The 22,311-nt window shown below is 44.6% G+C and overlaps 1 protein-coding gene across 1 annotated transcript; it reads right to left on the bottom strand.

Moving 5' to 3' along the window:
* Window positions 1–537: 537 nt before the first annotated feature.
* On the bottom strand, window positions 538–22,197 carry LOC8033221 (tRNA pseudouridine synthase Pus10). Its single transcript, XM_029978749.3, has 16 exons — window positions 21,768–22,197; window positions 20,274–20,513; window positions 20,005–20,091; window positions 19,156–19,190; window positions 15,602–15,775; window positions 13,582–13,627; window positions 13,435–13,511; window positions 11,838–11,923; window positions 10,860–10,985; window positions 10,407–10,463; window positions 9,729–9,805; window positions 9,184–9,239; window positions 6,544–6,705; window positions 3,903–4,001; window positions 2,023–2,122; window positions 538–612 (listed from the first exon to the last, which is right to left on the bottom strand). Exons 1-16 carry the CDS (start codon window positions 21,903–21,905, stop codon window positions 577–579), a joined length of 1,596 nt encoding a protein of 531 aa, XP_029834609.2. The 5' UTR covers window positions 21,906–22,197; the 3' UTR covers window positions 538–576.
* Between the last annotated feature and the right edge of the window lie 114 nt (window positions 22,198–22,311).

The raw sequence follows: 22,311 nt of genomic DNA, 5'->3' as shown, positions 1-22,311 counted from the left end.
TTTATGGTAATTATCCAGCATTATCATTGGTGATCGGACGAATTGATCAATAAATCTACCATGTGGAATAATAATCTACATGAAAATCACTATTTTGCAGCTAGTAATTTAAATCAACTTCCTCTGATATACATACACTAAATCGTATAAAAAAAAATAAAAGATTGAAGAGGCTACACCTAGAGCATTGACAATCCATTTTCCTTGTTTTGAGAGCCGCCGTTTTGGTGCTTGGTGCACAGCGGGTGCAATCGGCGATCGTTGCAATAGGAAAATGCGACCTCTTACTTTGATGCAATGTCCTGAAGCTCGAGCAATATCTCTCTGCTCTGTTGTGGACTCTTCAGGTAAAGGGAAATGATGATTTGGAGCACCAAGATGGCTCTCGTATCGTTAGAATGAAGCATAGCTCATTGGATTGGCTTCAGTTTGCCCTAGTCGTGTTTGAACGAGCGGCGTTTGTACGCCGTCGTGTGTCGAGACGTTTACGGTTTGCTGCAGGGGGAGCTGCGGGCAGCACGAAAGAAGCACCGCGAGTTTACGCAACGGGCAACATTTTTATGTTTGCAGCAGTCCTCATTTCCGTGGCGGAGGCCAGTCCAGGTCAATTTCCTGTAGTAAAAAACGGAGAGAAAAACAAGCTTGCATCACACGGTCCCCACCATGCACACTTTTATGGATGGTGGCGGAAGGAGGCACTGTTGGCAATTCACCTATGTCATTGCAAACTTCCGGTTAAATGAGAGGACAAACAACTCCCACCATAGCACCGCTTTTTGCAATGTTCATGAAATGTTTCATGACTAGTTCTCCAGGTGATTAGCTAAAGGGCTGGTTAGTGAGAGATTTGTTGGAGTTTCTTTTTTAACGTTCCCAAAAGACGACACCCCCTTATCAGCTTTATAACACAGCGGAAGGACCTCGCTAGATCCCCAACTTCGTGATTTCTGTAGAACTGTCGTTCCAGAAATTTTGTTGAAACGGAGCGACCGGAAGTCCCTAGGGGTGGGGTGGCAAGTGACTGCTTGTGTTTGTAATCGGTAAAAGGGTCTATACCCCGTTGCAGGTTAAGAAGATCGGGACAGGCTGCTCTCACAAAGCCCTCCACTCCACTTTAGCAGACCAAATGCTGGCGAGGAGAGGGAACTTGGATCCTCTCTAGCGTTTGCTCTGCTAAAGTAGAAAGGAGGGCTTGGCGGGGGGGCCTGTCCTGCCTTGCAACAGCGCATAGGCTCCTTGCACTGACGTCACATCGCATACTTTTGACCACCATGTAAAAGGAGGAGAGACAAGCTGCTTTTGTAAAAATTTTGAGTGACAGGTTAATCTTCTATAATCTTTTCTGAGGAGAATGGCAACGTCTGTGCATATCCGGAAGGCACAAAGGAGGATCCTGATAAGAGGGGAGCTCCTTCTTCCGCTTTTCTCTGGAGGTCATCGGAGCGCTTTTTCAATGACGTCATGTGCGAGCCACGTATAGTTTGAAAATTACAATTAAAAACCGAGCGTGTTGGTAGGGTTCAATTTACGCACGAAAGAATAAACAAATAGGATGGAGCACAGGACACGACGCCTTTCAACCTAGCAACAGACAAGAATCTGGGTAGACGCCTTGGAGTTTGAAACTATGGATAATGTGGGTGAAATCTCTGTTTACATGGCTACAAGTTAAGTTTCAACGACGGGCAGTCTACAATGTTTTAAACTTGAAAATTTCAATCGAGTGCATAAGAGCGTTCATGTTTTTGTTTGCCCTTCCATGTCCCACCAAACAGTCTTAAACTACCTAGTCACCTCCGAGATCATCCCCGTATGGTTTTGTAATAAGGCGCGAGCTTGAAAAAATCTCTCCCAATTGCAGTGGTACAACAAGATATTCTCGAAAGCACGCACTACTACCCTGTAACAAATCCTTGAAGTTGTCTTTAGAATGCTTAAAGAACCCTTGAAAATGCTTAAATTTGTTTCCTTAGGCTAGTCATTGGGTTTTGGCTAGATGAGCAAGTTATTGCTGAGTCATACCTCAACATCCAGCTCCACAATGTCCACTTCCGCGTTGAGGTAGTCTCCGAGAGACGGCGTTGTCCTGCCGAAGTCTCCGTGCACAAACTCCTTGACGTAGCTGAAGTTTGCGAGTCGAGAGAGAACATGGCTTCTGAAGTTTTTTTAAATTTTGGATCTAATGCAAATGAAATCGGCACAGCATATCTCCCTTTACAATCTAAATTAAAAATATAAACTTGGTTTTGATATAGCTTAATTAGTTTTGCTGTATCAGCAAAACTAATTAACTAATTACTGCAAGTTTCATTTGCCTGAAGTCAAAGATATATACATCTGCAGACTAGAGGGTCTGTGGAATTCAGTAAGGTGTGAATGAAAGCTCTAGGATGGTTTATAAGTTCCTTATGACCTTAATGAATTTTCGCGGCACTTCTTATGAGTTGTGAGTGCGAAAGCATGAATGTTGTTCTTTGTGCCGCGGCCGTTCCGATCTTGGCGTTGCAGCTGTTTCTGCTCCTCTTGGCAGGGGCTGCAGCGCCGTGGAGTGTGGGGTGGCATTCCTTGGAACTAGTACGCTGTGCACCGGCCAATGGGAGGTTATCCATCAATTCGCTGCTACAGACTACAGGCTTTACTCCATGGGACAGGGGAATTGAGGTGCTGCTTGGCATGCTTCAAAAGCTGATAGCGCCGGTTTGCTCCATGGGGCAGTTGATGCTTTTGCATTCAAAAAGTCATTTAAAGGGATACTGCAACGAAATTCTAGGGCCTACTTTTTGTCTAAATGACGAAAAAGAAAATTTTTATTGCCCAATATTTACCTTGCAATACAAATTTTTCAATTTGCGGACAAAATCGAAATTGTATTTGTGTGGGATGATGATGAGAGGGTTTGTACCCAACTAGTGTGCGCTCCGAGGTCCAGCAAACTCGGAGCACACACTAGTTGGGTGCAAAGGCTATGTATGACCATTGTCCCACGGGAATTCAATTTCGGTTTCACGTGCAAACCGAAAAATTTGTATTGTAACTAAAATATTGAGCAAAAAAAAAATTTTTTTTTTTCTTCTGATGAACATTTATTTTGAGATGTGTGTGCCCTAACCAGGTAAAAAAATTTTGTTTTTTTCTCTAGGTTAAGTGTTTTTTTTTAAAGGGATACTGAACAAAACAATTTATGGTGTCCGTAATGAGTGGCACACATTCTTTCCACGAGCCAGCAGCAGTGAAATGTATGAGCTTCGGGCCAAAGGAGAATAAAGATAGGCTTTTCGTCTCCAAATGTGAAAGCTACGTGCTTGTTAGACCAATGAATCAGTTACCTTTTACACACCAGACCCCACTGTGGAGATGAAAAGTTTGTCTCTCTCCTTTTTCCTGGAGCCCACACATTTCACTGCCATCTTAAGCGTGAATGGGGGACTATAAAGTCAATTTCGTTGCGCATGCTCGCGTACACCGGCGGCTGCCAACTCGTTGAAAGATTGTGCGCCACTTATTACAGACACTGAAATGTTTGCTTCAGCATCCTTTTAAAGAGGAGGCGGATGTCTCGAAATGCTGTGCACTGCACCAACGGGTCGACGCACTACATGGCGATCGTCTAAATTCAATGTTAACCTGCTCGTCTGCACGAACTGAACTGGAATTCAAGGCCCGGGCCTTTACCCCCAAACGTCGGCACTTGTAGATCCACGGAGCGCCGCGTAAGTCGCGTCGAAGTTGCCGCCGTTGTATCTCGCAACTGGCGTGACGTTGGTGCCCGGCGATGTCAAGATGATGCGTCTTCCGCCTTGCGGAGTCTGCAGGTCGGGGGTCTGCTAACAACGACATCATCGCAGGCCTCGTCTCATAGGCGGTACTGATCCACCCAAGGTGTGCGGTGTTGGAAAGGATACGTTCCCGCTTGCGTAGTCATCTTCAGGACGAACTTGTTCCCTTCGAGAGGCTCCAGGGACATGTCGTACACGATGCGCTCTCGCTCCGCGAGGTTCCGTCTTTGAAGAGAGAAAAAGAGACGGGGGAAATCGGTGCGAGGAGGTGAGGGAAGATGGACGGAAAGTCCGCCTGCAGCAGGTAACCAGAAGCGACTACAGTAAGACCTCTAGTAACATGGAAGACCAATGTATCTTGGATATGAATATGACGAGAACACATCCACGTCACACTAAAGGGCAACTCCACCCAATTCCTGAAATTTCGGGATCATGAGTGATGTCACATTGAAAAACACTAATAAAAGGTACCACGTCATTCGTTTCGCCGAAAATGGGATGTATTTTGTGAAATCTCACTTTAAACGTGAGCAGAGACCAAAACTTTAGCTCCGTCGGGCAACATTGGCGTCGGGCCGCCAGAAACATGGCTACCATGTGGTACGAGCGGTCACGTGATCCTCTACTATGCGACACGACGACTGGTGGGATCGGGGCGGGCCACTGTCAGGGTGGGCGTGTGCAAAGCGCAAGTGTCGTCCGTACTGCAGTCTTCACCACGTTTTGGTGTCTTCGATGTTTGACGACGTCTGCAAAATTGTGGCATCGGTCTGGACACACAGCGCGAACAAGACTGATGCAACTCCGAGACAATAGTCGCAGCTGGCGAGACGACAACGGTGGTCTTGAGACTGCGGGATGACCGGACGGCTCCCAAGGCTAAGAAGCGCGCTGTGCATGCACGTTACGCCAATCAAGTGGACACCGTGGAGCACTGCTGATGTCACCAGTTACGCTTGCCCATAGAAGTAAAAAACCAAAAGTAGCAATGTTGGTGACGTTTAGCTCATTGTTGGCTATGCCAACACCGTAGCCTTGACTGCGCTGTTAAGGCGAAGCTGAAACGGTTCTGTATTTCAGTAACACTTAAATCGTCTTCAGTTGGCCTCCAGGATCACAAACATCAAGATCATTTTTCAATTAGGTGCATGGAGGCTGCATAAAATTATTTTCAAAGTATCGCCGAAGCCCCTCCTTCCTGGAGCGCTATGTCATAAAAGTAATTTTCAGAATCTCTGCTCTCTCTCATCTTTAGCGCCTATCAAAGCTCTGCACGCGCACTCACAATATTTTCGAAAAGGTCAAAAAATGATGTCACGTCTGGTGTTGGTGCTGGGGAATATACCTGGCAAGCTTGCAATTGCACGCGCTGCCCACATGAACGACAGCTGCCTGGTGGCCTAAAAGTCCTCTCATGACGTTAACGACTGGTCGGAAGTTTCTAGAGTTTTCTCGCATTTAGTTTCCTCTTCGGAAAAAACAAACGTGATATTCAGATTCACGGGAGCCCACCCCGTCTACACTGTGCTTTTGGGTTTTACAAGCTCCCATCTCCCAGTATTTCCAAGATTATCTTCAAATTTGGGGTGGGCACCCGCTCGGTATCTTACGGTAGTGGAGAGGTTCCGCACGCTTTAAATGCACATTGGAAACGTGCCAAGCGCTTCACAAAGACGCGGGCCCGACTTTTACCCGCTAAACTTTTCCGTCATGGCAAGAAGCACATACCCCTCGTTGCCAAGGGGCCCATGCGTAGTGTTTGGGATGATGCGCATAATCAGTTTCGTATAATTAATATAATTATGATATACCGAGTGAAGACAAAAGTATACTTTCAATCGGGGACTTGCCGGGCATTACCGGAAACCGCTAGAAGGCAAGTTGCATTTAGGGAGACTTGAGGTGCTTGCATCACGAAAAAACGTGAAAGGACAGCCGTGCTTTCGGCGCCCTATTGGCTGCTGGCAGTGACACACCCATGGCGGTTGCCGAATGCTTCAGAAACGCCGGGTGCAGCTTATTCTTGTCGACTAATGTTGTAACCTCATTGGAAGCAACAATGAAACGTTCGGGACTGGCTGCGCGCCGCGTTTATCCCGCTGCCAGGGAACGTGGAATGCCCCTCCAGCTTGCTTCCCATTAGCTGTTGGTGCGAGTGCAGCCAATAGGAAACTGAAATCCTGGCAGCGTTCTAAAATGACTTTCTTTGGAATGCGGTAAAGGAACCATACGCAGCTGAAACATTTATGAGTGCGACTCATCTGCCCATTTTTCAGTGTCCAATCGAAACTAGGGCTCTATCTTTACTAACTAAAAAGTCATTATTTAATAAAAAAAGAAGAAGACAAAGAGCTCAGTTATCTCAAATCAAACGCTATGCATCGCCCTAACTAGGTGCAGGGACCACTACACTGTTGATTTCTTGTTTCTGTGCGAGGCATTGTTTTATGAGGAACGAGCGCGATCGTTTGGCACAAATTCGGATGGAGGGAAGAATAACTAAAAAGGATGTCTCGCCAAGCCCTAGTCAGGGACCCATGATTCGGAGGCTTGTTCGGCCTCTTTTCCAGAGGTGGCCACGGCTGTTTGGAGCAATATTTCTGGTCTTCGCCTTCTGCCGTGGTAGCACTTTTTGTACTCGATGCCTACAAGGCCTTGAAATGTTCGGGTCCCTAATTAAGGTTCGGTTGGACATTTTTTAAATTATTATCGTAGGAAACAATTAATTCGCCGTTAGGGTGCGGAAGGATGGAGTGCTTCCCACCTGTGCAGCACCCTGATGGGCGTCTTCTGCTTCAGCACCAGGTCCTTGATTTTTAAGACGGTGGCGGAATCTTCGGCGGTCAGAGGGCGGTTGGCGCAGCAGAGCGCCGTGTAGCACTTGCGCTTAGACTCTTCGCCGTCTTTCAGCACCTGGGTGTCGCTCCTGCGTAGTGCATACAGAGCACGCGGCACGTGCAAGTGTGCGTGCAGTATGCAGGAATGCTAAAACCTCGTTCACATACTGTAAACGACTTAATTTTTGCAAGGACCTATAATGTGATTTGCAAAAATTAGGCCCCACAAACAATTCCGGTAAAATGTAAACACATTGGGATCTATATTGAGATCCCACTGCGTCGCAAAAATGAGAACCTTCGAATTATTCCAAAACTGCAGCTTTGACCTAAATCGCAAAATACTGAGCCCACGAAAAATAATTTGTTTACAGTATTCGCGTTTGAGTGTGCTCAGGTGTGTCGCATTCCCTCGTGACTGCTTAACACACTGGCAAAAAACTTGTGGGGCTCGCATTTAATTCTTTTTCCCGTTGATCGCATATTTTTCTGGACAATCCTGCTCTGCACTGAAGCACAGAAAAGGACCTTCTTTTCAGTGTGCATCGATCGCTCTCGTAAAGTTGGCATCTTTGCCCTGCTGCATAAATAATTTCTACGAGCCTTTCCTTCCCAACACTTCATCAATGTGGAATCACCTTCCCCGAGCAGTCGCCGAAATTCCCAATAAACATTTTCGAACTGCCATTACTAACTTATTTTTGTTTTTGTGAAGGGCCCTAGCTGCTGTATCATTTTTTTTAAGTGTGTTGCTTATTTTTTTTTGTGTGTTTTACTTATGTAACTTACTCTCCTCTGTAGAGTCTCTGGTCCTGAGCGTAACGTGATAATTAAAGAAATAAATCTGTTTGGGGAGAGGTGACCTGCTCAGTCAGGCTTGTCAGAGGCAGAACAGACAAGGCCATAAGTTGTGGAAAGGACAAAAACATGAAAACAAAAACGCTGCAGCCAGTGGCAGTGTCCCCTTTAGTGCGCTATGTGTCGAAGGGATGCGAATGTTGAGAGAGTGTCAGTATACGTGTGCGTTTATAGAGTAGGACGTTTGCTCCATGATCCCCTCTTGGAATTGGCTGCATTTTTAAAATAATTAGGGGTGTGCAAATAGTGAAATTTCAATTCAAACTGAATTCCAATAGAGTAGCGCCGAATAGTGTCCAAAAAGTTGAAACGAATAAAAGTTTTATTCTCAATGCTCACAAAAAGTTTAGAAAAAAAAAAAAAAAGCCACATAGATGAGAAAAAAGCCCTATTTATTCTCCAGCGGGGCATGCGGAAGGAAGACAGGCTAGCACGAATTAAAACGGTGTTGACCCTTTGACGGTCGAGTTTTCTTCTCCAAGAGATATTTCCCAGTGGTCTGGTTTTGTTTGCAAAAGAATAGTATAAAGAAAAGGTCAATGCACGTTTTTCTTTTCTTCTTAATTATCTAGCGGGAGTGCTTGCAAGGTGTTTAGGTTTGGAAGCGTCAAATAAAAATATTGAAGGCAAAACCAATGTCACCTTTCTTCCATTCGATTTCATTTTGACGCATTCGCTTCCGCGACATTCCAGCAGCTTTGAATTCCTGACCCGAGGTACTTTACAGTACTTCTTTGTTGGATGATGAGCTCTCACCCCCTCAATTTTAATTCTGAAAAGTGTTGGAGTCATTAGAAAACTAGAAATAGCCCATCAATGCAAAACAATGCGCAATATAACATTTATTGTTCATCAAAGACAACATGAAACTGCGCACAGTGCGCAGTCTCCTGTTTAGGCGGGCACATTCAAACGTGTAATCACTACTGTACATGTATGGCAACGACCGTCAAAGGGTTAATGGCCACACGCAAATGACAGCTGATGAACGTGTCCCGCTCTCCACGTGTGGAAACGCAGTGTGCTGGACGAATGGATGGATATGGCCAAACCGTCCGGATGAGGCGACATCTTGCACCACCCGGTTCAAACCTCGCTTGATGCCGCACGAAACAATGGATTAACGAAAGAGGCCAGTTCAGTTATCGCCGTTATTTGTACTTGGATCATAAATTGTCGTACATATTATGGAAGTAACAACCCAGAACAAATTTTACCGCGTACGGAAGTGGCTGCAAGCCACACGAGACGTTTGATTCCGAAGTGACTACGTGTGTGACAGGGTTTCGTCGAGCGCGTCCCAGAAGCTGGGCCTGGGGGTAAGACTGCTTTGCGAGAGAAGAACTACCATTCTGTCGCAAGGGTGCGTTAGTCGAGGGTTCTGGGTGCGGGCTTTATTCAGATCTATCAAAGGCCTGCGAGGACTATTTCACGGTATGAATCGCTCTCCCGAATAAACGCAAAGTTTTGCCAGCAGCACCAATATTCGACGTACCTAATTATTCAAAAGCTTAAATACTAGGAATCCGAAAGTCAAATCGAACTGTTCCAACGATAACCATTCGATCCGAATTTGAAACTCGAATATTCTCGCCCTTTTAATAAAGGCATAAGAACACAAAAAAGCTCACTAGAGTGAGGTAGTGCAAGAGAATTGCCGACAACGATCTGCAGAAGCAGTCACAGTTTGGTGAGAAAGAGCAACTCACTTAGATATTACTTGGAGGTCATTGACCTTGATGTCCTTTGTGGCCTCGTTGATTTCCTATAAGCATCGCAGCATTGTCATTACTCATGTTCGGACAAAAAAAAAAAAAGAACAACCAAACTTGAAAATTTTGTTTACAAAATGTTAAGGGGACAGGCTTTTCACAACTGGACAAGACTATTCCCGTTGTCGTCCAACTGCAAAGCACCATATTTATTCGAAAATAGGTCCACATTTTAATGAACAGACTCGTGCGTCTACATTCCAGCACAACCCACGGAGACCAGTCGTTAAGGCTTACGAAAGGAGCCGGCGAATGACGACACAGATGTAACGCTTGGAATTAAAAAAATTTGATCCACACAGATCTCGTTATCGGTGCCTCGTCATTTGCCGGGCTCCTTCCATAAATCGCACCAATTGGGTCTCCTCCTGCGTTGCAGAGAAATACACGCACAGGCATCGTTCGCAAAGTGGTCGACCTATTTTTGAATGAACCGCGCCCCAAAAAAAGAACTGCCGGCGTTGTGAGCGAAAATGGATCACCTTCTCGATGGACTCCATTTCACTTTTGGTGAAGGTTGCCCTCTTGGGTTCAAATATCTCGAGGATGAAGGGGCGACCTGGGACGGGAAAAAAAAACGACAGGCGGTGTCGCGCCCGTTGTTTCCAACATCTACGCAGCACTGCGCAGCTAGTACCGCCATAGTTTGTTTCAGGTTAAGAAATGCAGGGCGAGTCCCTCCCACGAATCGTGGCATGCTTGCCATGATTTGTGTTTTTCTCTTCTCCACTCATCCCCTCTCCAGCCTTCGCTCTGCTAGAGTAGAGGGCATTGTGAGAGGGGGGTTGTCCTGCAGTTGTTAACTTACGTCGAACACAAGATTTCGCTACTCAACTTGGTGCCGTGGAAGAATGTATTTCCACCCCATTTGATTAAAAACAGTCTTCTCTTTGTACAAGAAAAATCGGTGGATGTGTGTTCTTGCCGATTGGGCAACCCTTTACGTGTCCGGTGCACAAGGCCAACACCTGAACCGATGAACCAGATGCGAATCCTTGTAGTGCTACGATATAGTCGACCGTTAATGCTGTTGACCAACGGTGTTGAATCATTAGCAGAAAGAAGCATTATGATGCCTTCCACACGTTCCTGCTGTGGGCTCCTCGACGGATGCAAAGATAGAAAAACAAAAAAGTTACAAAGACAGCAGATGGCCTCACCTTTACCGAGCATGCGGACGTCGACGTCTTCACGTCCGGATGAAGAGAACACTATCCCTGGATGAACATGAAAGATGTCTCAGAAAACAGTTAGAAAGAAGAAGAAAAAACATTCTGCGCATTAACTGTAACTACGAGAAACACATACCGCCCTCAAGGCCCATTGTCGCAAAGTTGCGGAATCGTTTGACCGGCTGCTCGGGCACGTGCTGCATTAATTCTGCCCACCAACCAATCGGCAACGCAGAGTTGCACATTTGCAAATGAGGATCGACAGCCGCATGTAGATGTATTCTTGTTGCTATGATACCTTTGGAATGCTGGTTGTTTTATAGTACCATGAGCTGGTAGCCTTATCGCATTATTGGGTGGAATTTTTACAGTGAAGTACTACGTTGGCAGTCGTGTAGCACCAAAGGATGAAAGTACATTAGAAAGTGCGGGCTAACTCACTGCTGTTGGGAATATGCCTGATGACGGCCTCCGTGATGAGCTCTTGCACCGAAGTCTCCATGATGCGCTTGTCGTTCAGAATCCACGGCGTCTGACTTAGCAGCCTGGAGTACTTGCAGTAACGGCCTGCACGAATTGCGGCTTTCGTTCACGCTGACTGCAATCTCGTCACATCCGTTGTCACTCAGGAAGCAAGTTGGGGACTTGAGGTAAAAGTGACAAGGTCCTGATGCGAGTAATGTCGTCGTTGAGTGACCTTGGTGGAAGGGGCTTTCACCGAGGTCACTCGGCAGTGAGATTACCTACTCATCACCCAATTGCATCGAGCGACACAATCACACTCATGGCACCGTACGACCACAATGGTACAGGCAAAAGCGTAAATGAAGGTGAAGTAAAGTTGCAATGTGTCTGCCACTTTAGAGATGACTGGATGCATTGCCAGGCATCCAAATTTAAACGGTTCAAATGATTCTAATGAAGACATTCTAGCCACATAACTATACTAACAGTATGCAAAAACAAAAAAAGACTAAACACCCTGTCTCTGGCTGCCACTAAAGGAGGAGTTATGTGACAGCACTGAGGATATCATCACCTTTTCAGACGTCTGTTGAGCTCGGCACTCCTGGCTCAGTGCAGCCACGTTTTTGCACAAATGCTCGGTAAATTGAATTGGTGTGACTGTACACCACTTCAGGTTGCTAAATTGAGCGAGGAAACCGAGCTGGTGTGCTATAATTATACACCACTTCAGGTTTTCCTGCTACATTTAGAGGTAAAAAGCTTCCTCCTAAATTCCTGGAGGAATTAAATTGGTGTAAAATTCTGCACCGACTAAGGTTTTCCCGCTAGATTTAGCAATCAGGCTGCGACGGACGGATACGCATAAACTCGCTGTTTGGTGGCTCTAGAAGTGTTATCTCATTTATAAAAGCAACGATGCACTAAAAATGTGCCAAATGTGATGGAAAGTACCTGCAAGGTAGACGGGCATGTGGACGCACGTGACTTCCGTTTCCAACGGGAGTGGCTCCGGTCTCGACGGGGGACAAGGGTACAGCCTGCAAACAGGGAAGCTCGGGTCAAGAGAGTCCATCGCCAACCAATCACATATCCCTTCATTCACCGATCCCCACCAGCACCCGGGACGTTACCTATCGTAAAACAATGAGCAAGTGCCCGCGCAAAAGTTGGACACGATCACGAAAAAATGTGGACCGGTACATGTTAGGTTCAACAGCATAAAATTAGATGGGGCACATGGCAGGGTAGGCCCCCGTTTGATCCGATGGAACGGTAGAAGAGCAGTGTGGGGGTCAGGCAGAAGCTCTAATTTTCAAAGAAGCCACGCTGCTCTCGTCAAGCTTGCTTCTCGCCAGTGACCTCGCATCTAGCTTCATCACTTCACATTGGTGCACGCGCATAAGGCTTCGTCGCCTTACACCGGCTTTTTGGGGAAGCAGCTGACACGGAGGAGTGCCTCAGTTACTTCCGGTGGGCTTGGAAGTTAGCTAGGTCGGACGCTTCGTTTGCCCTTTGCTTAGACTTCAAATGTTTCAAAAAGTAGGGTGTAGGCACTTACGGCGACATGGGTGCATGCTTGGCATCTTACAGTATGGGAAACGGGCAGGGAATATGTAAAGCAGCAGTGCTGTAAAGTAATTAACTAGTCAAGAGTATTCAAGTTACTGTAATGAGTGACAATTTGAGCAACTAAACGCTCCTCAAGTTGCGATCATATTTCACTAACTTTAGGTCCACAGAGTAGAACCTCGCGACAGCAAATGTGGCTGGCTGGTGTTCGTTTCTACTTGCTCTTGCCGAGAAAAACAAACTCGGTGGTGCGAAATGTGCGCTGCAGAAGGGATGCACTCAGCAGGAGGGCCACCACGATGACCGCTCATGTGACGTCAATGCAAGCCACATATGCCAAGTGTACTTCAACATTGCATGACTAGAATCGCATCTTTACTACTATAGTGGTCTCTACACTAGAGGGGTTCTATTGAAGTTACCTTTTCGGAGTGTAACTTATAGCTTAGTATGACATTAATTACTCAATAAGGTCACCGTGACAGGCACACAAACTCACCGAATGATTTAGTTTCCATATCAGCGCTACGTGCACGACGCTACCTTGAGCTCCGCAGCGAGCTCAATCGAAATGAAACTGTGTTGATGGGTTTTCAACATTGGAAAGTAAATGATCTGTCCGTAGGCACTGACCACTCTGAAGTCGCGATACTTTTGAAAAGTAGTGGCAACGTGAGATTTTTCAAAATTATTTACTGATCAGGTTGATCTCATTTGGGCCCATAAGGAGAGCGGTACATCCAATACAATTTTATACTGGGATAACAAAGAACAAAAACAAGAAAAGTGGCAGCACTTGCAGCGTCGGGTGGCAAACCACTTGGGTCAATTATTGTTTGGGGGAATGCACTTGGATAGCTACACTTGTGAAAACATAGTTTTATTTGTAACCCATTAGATTTCAGCCTAAGTAAGGCTAATTCAACTAAATTATACTCTTTAAGAGTAATTTTTCTGGTGGACAGGACAGGCTGCTCACTTTGTAAAGTCGCCGTCGGGCATCCTGCGCAGGGCGTCGGAAACTGCGTGCCGTGTAAACACCTCCCGACACTGGGACTGGAAGAAATAAGTCGGAGTGTATGTTTTTTTTTTTCCGTATCTGTTTTATGCGTGTGCTAAGACTCACCTTCCTTTGTTTTCGGTTGGGAAAGGACCCCGGATAGGCTTCCAATCTGAAAAACAATAGGACGTCAAACACGAAAGTTGTTTCTAGTGTTCTAAACGTGCACTTCGGACGAATTCTAAACGAACAGATGAAGCGAGCATTCAGGCTACAATGCATGAATATGGCAACTGGCAAAACATGACGCAAAGAAAGGTGTTTTCGATCTGATGCTAACGATTCCCCTGTTTGAGGTTCCCTGGCGAAAGCCAGAGAACCTCGTACACAACAGCGGCAGCTGCTGCGTCATGGACAGGCATGCTGAAAGAGATTTACCTTCAGCCAGTGTGCTGTACAATGTTTGCGAAGGGTTCTTTGCTTTCAGTGGATTTGATGTAGGAGACGTGTGTGAGGAGATGTGTGCTTTGGTGGAACGATTGTGCGAGATGTTGCACATATTAGAAAAGGACACAGAGATATGCTTTTCTTTTCTGTGGCTGAAATGCTCTTTCAGAACAGGGGTGCCTGTGCCCGTGCCTGCGGTGGAAGAAGCGAAAGTGTGTATGCGAGCTGTTCTGTTCAGGCGCGGAGTGTACGTGAGAACGGAACCTGGGCGGTGGCGGTGGGGAGGCGAGGGAGTGTGTCCACACAGTGTGGTCATGTGGGTATATTGCAATGGCGGATGCCGGAGGGTTGGAGTGGGGAGGAAGGGAGATCAGTGTCCCTGCTATAGAGTGGAGTTTTGCATTCATACATGGGCATTTTAACGCGACAGCACTATGGAGCTCGTGTCACAGAAAAGCCAGCATCGGTGGCATCATGACGGGAAAATTCTGACTGGTCGATACGGTCATGGTGTCAGAACCACATGACCTCGCGCGGGAATTTCAAACAACTTACAACGCTCGTGGGAAACGTGGCGTCGCATGTAATGCGAATTAAAGGTCGCCATATGTCTCAAATGATTTCACTTTATAGAGTAATTCATTTGCCTTAAAGAAACAATTTGAAGAATTTTAGGTGGGATTCAAACCCACAATCCTTCGGTTGCGAGCCAGACATGCTACTGATTAGGCCACGCAGAGACGCTTGCACAACTTGGGAACAAGCGGGAGTTTATATGTTTAGGTATTGCGTTCCAGCCTTATTTTTCCAAAAAACGGCACTAATAGCTACCGCTGTAAAAAAGAAAACCCAACTAGGTGGTGCAAGAGTGGCTTTGTTGATGATAGCTGGTATATACACACTCGTGTTGATGCGAAAACTTTGTTGCCCTAGTCGCCCCTCCGACTTTGTAGGATTCAAATGCGTTTAAGTTTCTTTCTGAGGTCTTTTCGATTACCGCACATAAACACAGTTCAATTTCGTTCTGGTCTTCTTTGTCCTCAACCTGATGGTTCCAATTTTTGCGTAGTATTGCAGCATCCTGGTCCTGCTGGCATAAACAAGCTCGGATAGCCTGACAAAAAGGAGTGATCGTAAGTCACTTAATTTGGTGAGGGAGAATAACGCCTTTCCACAAAACACCTTTTCCCTTCTGTTAAGCCACGTGCTGCAATGTTGACGAACAGTGTTTGCCATTTATTTGCAGGCAGATGCCTAGTTATTGGCGTCGGTTTTGGTTTTGGCGAAATGCACTCGACTGCACTCGGTAAGTGCGACCAAGGACATAATTGGGCCGCATATACGAATGTTTAGACCGCTTTTTCTTTTTTTCGGAGTTGCCCCAGCGACATCTCTTGGAGCCATCTTGGCCATCGCCGGGTTGACTTCTCTACGCCGACTCGTCTTAAACCCTAATCAAGAATCGATCTAAAAATCGAGCTCCAGCCGATGCTCTTTTACGTTCCCGAGAACTTTGCCTGGCGCAGTAGGTCAGCACATGAGAGAACTTGGGCGAGCTGGAAGACACTGCCTCCGCGCGCAGAAAGACACGGGGTGAGAGTTCACCGACTAGGCATTTGGCAAGATTTCGAACCGGAACTATGTCACGAGAAACTGCCCCATGGCGTGTTTGAAGCATCGGTGACTTGGGGTGACTCACAAAAAGGCGCACTCGGCCTCTGCACTGGGTGAAGGAAGGGTGATGGACACCTGGAAGCTGCTGGAAGTGTCGAAGGTGGCCGAGAAGTGTTTGGAAAAGGGAGATCCCACCAAGTTCTTCCACACCTCCTTCACGCTCAGCAAGTCGCTCTCGGAGACCTCACTGTACAGCTCACTGGGGCCGGAACAAAGGGTCGGAGGGAAAACAATCGGAGATGGTCACAGGAACTCTTCAGCTCTCGTAATACCGACTAGGCAATTGGATGGCACAAGACCGCACAGTATCGTGGTAATCTTTCAAAGGATTTGCTAGATATCAAAAGACTGGCAAGTCCCAAGTTTCTGACAGTGGGAAGTTAGGAGTTATTTGGCTTTCTTATTAATCTAGAGATATTACTGGTTTAATTCGGAGCTTTAGTAAGGTGATTACATTATTTTTTTTTTTTAAGCATGCATTTAATAGATGATGCAGGAGAAAGGCATTATCAGTGTGGTGATGTTAGTTATATGATGTGTCAGGTAAATACACACAGGGAAGTGGGCAAGGTGACTAGTGATCAGCATGGATAAAAATGTATGCCAACATATAAAATAATTATATACCACCTTCCTACTTCTGATCATACTTGGGTAGTAATTCAATTACAGTAATTAAATTACTGTAATTTAATTACTTTTCCTGGTAATTTGTAATTGTAATAATTACTTTTGGCTAAAAGGAATTGTAATGGTAATTTAATTACTTTCTAGCGTCAGTAATTGCTAAATTTCAGGCACAATTACAATTACTTTTGCAAGATTTTGTGGCGGCGGCGCTTTTCCCCCCTGGCCACGGAGACGACAGCACAGCCAAAGCGACAGGGGAGAGAGCGTCTCCCAACCTGCTAAAAAAATATGGAAAAGAGGGATGGGAAAGAAAGGCTGGGATAGAACGGAATGAAGGATTTTGTAGACTGTAAAACGATTTAATGAAGAATTTGAGAAATAATTTGATAAATGAGGGCTACATTCGCGTCCGTTTTCGTTCCTGTTGTAGTTGAATCTGACTCTTCGTCTCGTTTGCTTCCTGTTGCTCCTGCTTCTAGGGGTCTTTCTTATTTCTCATTGCCACACGGGGGCATCGGAGGTCGAAGTCGAGCTGGTTGGCTCCGATCACATCATCCGGTCGAGGCGGGGAGGTTCGAGGTTCTCCTTGTGCGTCTTCGCCGCTAGCATATTCGCTTACATATTTCAGTCAAGTTTGGAACTTTTTTGTTCATGAAATTATTCTCTTTTCTTTATGAGTTTTTCACGTCCTTCTCCTCTATCTCGTATGTTGATACCACTAACAGTAAGGAACACTCTAACATCGAGGCGAAGAAGTAAAGAAGCAGCAGGTCTCATTAACACGACTCACCCTGCCTTACTTCCAACTGTTCTTGCTACACTGCTCTTCCTTCTCCCAATCCTCGTCTACCTTTTTGTATAAATCTTCATTATTTAGTGTTCGCTCTACCTAACCCTTTCAACCGTTTGTCAGCCTGATTGGACGAGATTCCAAAACTTACAAATCGCGGCTTTAGCTGTAGGGAGCTTGTTTTTGCATTTGTTGTTCGTTGAAGGCTTCTTTTTTTATAGAGGGCTTGGCTTGCACTTTGTTTTTACACCTCTATCGTGACCCTCCACGCGTTGTCCTCTCGTCTTGGCCTGTGGAACCGCCCCGAGGCGCGCAGTGCTGCTTTGCATTGAGAAGCTGCAACAGTCTTATCTACAATGGAAAAGGAAAGGCTGCCGGGGCCTTGTTGCGAAAAATTCTCTAAACAGATTAGCACCAATGTAAAAAACTATAATCGTGAGGAGCAAACTCTCCGGACCGTTTCTGAGAACAAATTCAATAAACCGAAAGGCGACCTCCAATTTGCGGAAACACTTGCAGGTAGGCAACTTTCTTGTTACTTTGAATAATACTTACAGTTATAAAAAAATAATAATAATAGCTCGTCTATATCTTCCAGCTGAAACACGCTCAAGTAAATCGTGAAATCGAGGCGTCCAAGAGGCCGCAGTTTTGGAATAATTCGCGGATTCTAATTTTCGCGACGCGGATTCTAATTTTCGCGAATTGTAGGCGATTCGCGAAATTCGCGAAAATAAAGTCGTTTGCAGTGTATCATGAATTTTTCGAGGTTGTTCTTGCCATGCTAAATTCAAATCGGTCTTCTTTATGAGACGCACAACATCGATACAATCATTGCTATCCTAATGATTAGCTACATGACCATCCTAAATTTATTATTTATCTCAGGAGCTTTTTGGGTGTTACCGTGCACTGAATTAACCCAGAATTCCTGGCAATAGAGTTGCTGCTATTGTGACACTAGTTTTGTGGAAGCGACCACAGTTCGCGTGCTACGGTTACCTACATCCGACATGTTACAAGTCCACAGACAGGGAGAGGCAGCGAATCATCGTGGCTGCGATGTTTTCATAAGTTGTCGTATCCTTTAAATGTTTGACGTCGTTTACAAGTTTCTCTTATTAGCCATTTTTACGCGAGTTTTATGATACCAGTACTGTCGCATATTTGTTTCCTTGTATTATTTTTAAGTTTATTTTTTTCTTGGTTTGACTTGGATACCATTTGCATAAGCTCTAAGGAGATTCCCCTCGCACCTGTGAATTTTGTCGCCATTTTTTATGTTTTGAGAATATATGAACGCAGCAGTTCATTACTCCAAACTATTAAGTTCTATAATCCATTTAACAAATTTCATAAAAGGAAAGTACAATGCGTGACATTTATACAGCGGTCGTATAACTCGTTTACAGTTATATGGCCCAATGTGGGGGGTAACTCTCAGAAATAAGTAATTCTAAAGTAATTGCATTACTTTTAAAAAGTAATTTGTAATTGCAATGAACTACTTTTGCGTAGTAGTAATTGTAATTGTAGTTAAACTACTTTTGGAGCTAAGTAATTGTAATTGTAATTAAATTACATTTTGAAAGTAATTTACCCATGTATGCTTCTGATGCAGCACTCAAGCCGAGATGAAGGTTTCTTAACTTTTAAAAATGGCATTTTTTTGTTTCTTTATTTTGCACATTTATTTTTTCTTTTAAGATTTCTAGATAAATATTTTTTTTTTCCTTTTCACGAGGTAGGGTTGCTTAAATGGCATTAAAAGCTAGTCAGTATAATAAGGGATATCTCAGCTACATAAAATAACCATAAAATGAAAAGTTACTAATTACTTTAGTGTCTTTTTTCAGTTATGCAGAAACCTTGCTATTTAATCATAGCATGCATGCAGACAATTTTCTGATAGAATACCTTCCAAGCGTGTCAGAGGGTTGGTCATGGGTTGATAACATGTCAAGATAAATTCCTCTCAGACTTTTGAATGAATACTCCAGTAGTTTGTAGTGAAATTACCACTTTGTTAAGTTTTGGGAAACGGTTATTTAGTAGAGTTAGAGGCCGACAACTAAAGAGGAAGAGCAATGTTGTTCTCCAGTCTTTGAATATAGTGCTCCTGTAGATGCTAAGTACAGGTAGGTATGTTTTCTGCTCACCCAAACTTGCTCTTGAGGTGAAGTAACATTGCGTGCTGAAAAATAAGTGAAGGAAGATTATTTTGGCTGATTAATGCCTGGTAAGTACACAGCTATGGTGATGTGGTCATGAGGCGGTATTGGGAAAAGTACATCTAAAAAGTATGTAAAGTAAAGTACACGGTAAATATACCTCAAGTAAAGCAAAGTACACGGTTATATACCTCAAGTAAAGTAATAAGTATACACCGGGTGCAACATACTTGAAGTAAAGTATTAGAAATCAGTGGCATCACTAGGGTCAGCGGCACTTAGATCTATGACCTGCTGCGACCCCCACCCCTTCCCCCACTTTACCACACCCCACCACCCCAGTGACGCCACTGCTATATCTACCATTTACTTTCAAAGTAAAGCACAAGTACTTATTAACATAATCTTTTATGATGTGTTTTCATTCTTCTATACCGCGTGTTTTTGTTACTGGTATGTATTACCCCTGGGGTAATCGGGTGTGCATCAGTAATTTTCAGAAATGGCGGCGAATATTAGATAAGGTCAAGTGGGCACAAAGTAGTTGTTTTACTCTCGCTGACAAACTATTTAACAAAATCACCTCCTCAGTCACTTTTTTTTTTGTTGCCAAAGCATCATTTTGTAATACAAATTTAGCTAAACCAAATTTGGGGAATGTACATTGAAGTCGGTAGTTGTAGTTTCCTCGGAAAGAACCTGAAAAGGATACTCTAAGTAAAGTACATACTCAGATTATGCACTTAAAGTACAGTACAATTTTCCTCAGCCCACTTGAAGTAGTACTTTAGCACAATAGTACTTCTCAACACTGCCATGAAATGACACCACACTCACATGTCGGAGCTCAAGCGCCACCGGCACTGAGAGGAGGAACTTGAAGCTGTCGAAGACGCATTGGCTCTTCTTGACGCCAATCACCATCTGTCCAAAGTGATCATCACAACTTAAGGTCGATAGAAGCCGCCATGTATTTTGACACATTGACCGACCCTTATTTTTTGCATTTCGGTAACGACACTGAGTAGCAACAAGCAGTTTTTTTTTTCAGAAAAATGGCTTTGTGGCAGGAATCAAAGTATGACACCAAAAACGGAGTCTTTTACCTGCCGAAGCGACTCCTTGAGGTGCTTAGGTTCAAGGAGACTGTAGCAAGCGATGCAGGTTGTGTTTTGGCCATTTTCTTGAGGTCTACCAGCTGATTTGGCATCGCCAGTTTCCGCCTCGCCATTTTTTTCGGTGAAGACGTGGTTCTGCTCGTCTTTTGAAGAGTTAGTTGACCCTAGTTTGGGTCGTTTTACTGCCGGCTCTTCACTCAGGTCTTGATCGACAGGCTCATTCAAATCCTGCAAGTAGAAAAAGACAATGTTGGCTGCTTCAAAAGAAAAACAATGCAAGACAAACTTGGTCGCACGGGAACTAAAAGAGTGGGAAGTTGGTCGGCCTATAGACTTTTTTTTTTGCGATGTACAAGAGCTGACGTAGCTGAGTGGGGAAAAAATAGTGAATCCCTTTATTTGCTGATAAGAGGACACTTTAGTCGGTGACAACTCAAGAAGGTAGGGCGGGAGAAAGGAAGGTGGGAGAGGAGGAAATGGACGCAACACTGGCGAGAGGAAACCCCCTCCCCTCGCCAGTGTTGTATCCGCTTCCTCCTTTCCCTCGCCCTACCTTCTTAACCTGCAACATACTATAGAACTCGGGGGATTTGTGCCATAGATCTACTTTTTTCTTGACTATACTTTTTTTTTATTGTAGTCACACTTAGACGATTTACTTTATTTTTTGTCGCCCAACCCAACTACGTCATATTTCAACATGGCAACTGTCACACGAAAACATTCTATTGGAAAGATAGAATGGAGAAGGCACTTTGTGCAACTTGTTTTCCACTGGGCTCAGTGTTTACCTAACACAAGGCACCAACGCAGCGTTCGGCTATGTCAGTCGAGCACGGTGGCTTCAGAAACACAAACAATTTGCGTTGTTATTGTAGTCCCCGCGGGTTGTATTCTCAACTTGGCTGCTAGTGGTGTGACGGCTGGGTGTCACCTTAGAGGGTTAATTTAAGAACTGAAGCATTGCACCAGTGTGACTGCAAACTTTAGATTTTTTTAACTCAAGTGAGTGCACAAATGACAGCCAGCACCCATACACGCCATAACCAACACAAACAGTAATCAAACTTATGTCCGAAGTTGAGCTGATTATGCTACATGTGAAGCTTGAGGAGTAAAAGTGGGCATGTACGAAACAATCCTCAAAACGCAAATCGCTGTGCGTGTGTGTGTGTGTTTTTTAAAGGATTTATTAGGTAAATGTGAAGAGCATGTTTAAATATGAAAATGGAAAACATAAGTCCGTTTTTGTCACTAACTTGCGCGAAATTTAGTTGAACGGACATCACAGTTGTCTTCAAGTGTGTACACGGTGGGCGAACACGAAATCCTACTAGTGACGTCAGAGCGAGGATGAGCCAATCACAAACGAGATGGGTTCGGGTCTTTTGGAAGTAGCCCGGTTAGTGCGCTTTGCCAAATCCACTCTCGGCACATTTTTATTTAAATGGTGTGTAAAATATTTATAATCATGATATTTACCTCTGCCAGCGTGGGTTCGTGGTACGTTTTGTAATAACGTTCGCCGAGAAATCGCAGTACGCAAAACTTGCAGCAGCCGATTTCTTTCAGGTGGTCCGACACGCTCGTTTTGCTTTCGTCCGACAGGATGAGAGGCATGTCGATCCTGAGTTCAGTGGTCTGGGTGCCAGTTTAATGTTAGTAGGTTTTGATGACATTTAAGATTCACAACATCAAACGAGATCAATGTAGGGCTGTAGCATTAAAACCTCGTACCGCTTTCTTTCGCACGTTCACATGTGGTATCGCCGAATGGATAGATAGACAAATGAGTTAGGATGATGATGAAAAAATAACAAAATAAACTAACTTTTGTGAATTGGGTAGCGGCTTGCGCCATTTAGCGTACACTGTTAACGCACGGTGAAATTTTGCCTTTTTTAAAAAGTGTGCTCGACTAATTTATTTACATATTTTTATTTTAACTTAATTTTTATGTAGACTGCTAACTTAAGTATATTTTATTGTAAAATAAATAAAAGTGAAAAAGCGTTTAGCTCAACTG

The sequence above is a fragment of the Ixodes scapularis genome, unplaced genomic scaffold (genome assembly GCF_016920785.2).
Source record: "Ixodes scapularis isolate PalLabHiFi unplaced genomic scaffold, ASM1692078v2 PGA_scaffold4__175_contigs__length_147842914, whole genome shotgun sequence".
Classification (NCBI taxonomy): domain Eukaryota; kingdom Metazoa; phylum Arthropoda; class Arachnida; order Ixodida; family Ixodidae; genus Ixodes; species Ixodes scapularis.
This window is presented reverse-complemented; position numbering and strand designations above follow the sequence as displayed.

Bases quoted from the DNA above. Each gene is read 5' to 3' on its own strand.
- LOC8033221 (XM_029978749.3), bottom strand. From the start codon at position 21,905: ATGCCTCTCATCCTGTCGGACGAAAGCAAAACGAGCGTGTCGGACCAC. The intron at 11,924-13,434 runs GTGAGCAGCCTG...CCCTGTTTGCAG, and splicing joins CCCGACGGCGACTTTACAAA to GCTGTACCCTTGTCCCCCGT. The intron at 4,002-6,543 runs GTGGGAAGCACT...CTCTCTTCAAAG, and splicing joins CCCATCAGGGTGCTGCACAG to ACGGAACCTCGCGGAGCGAG.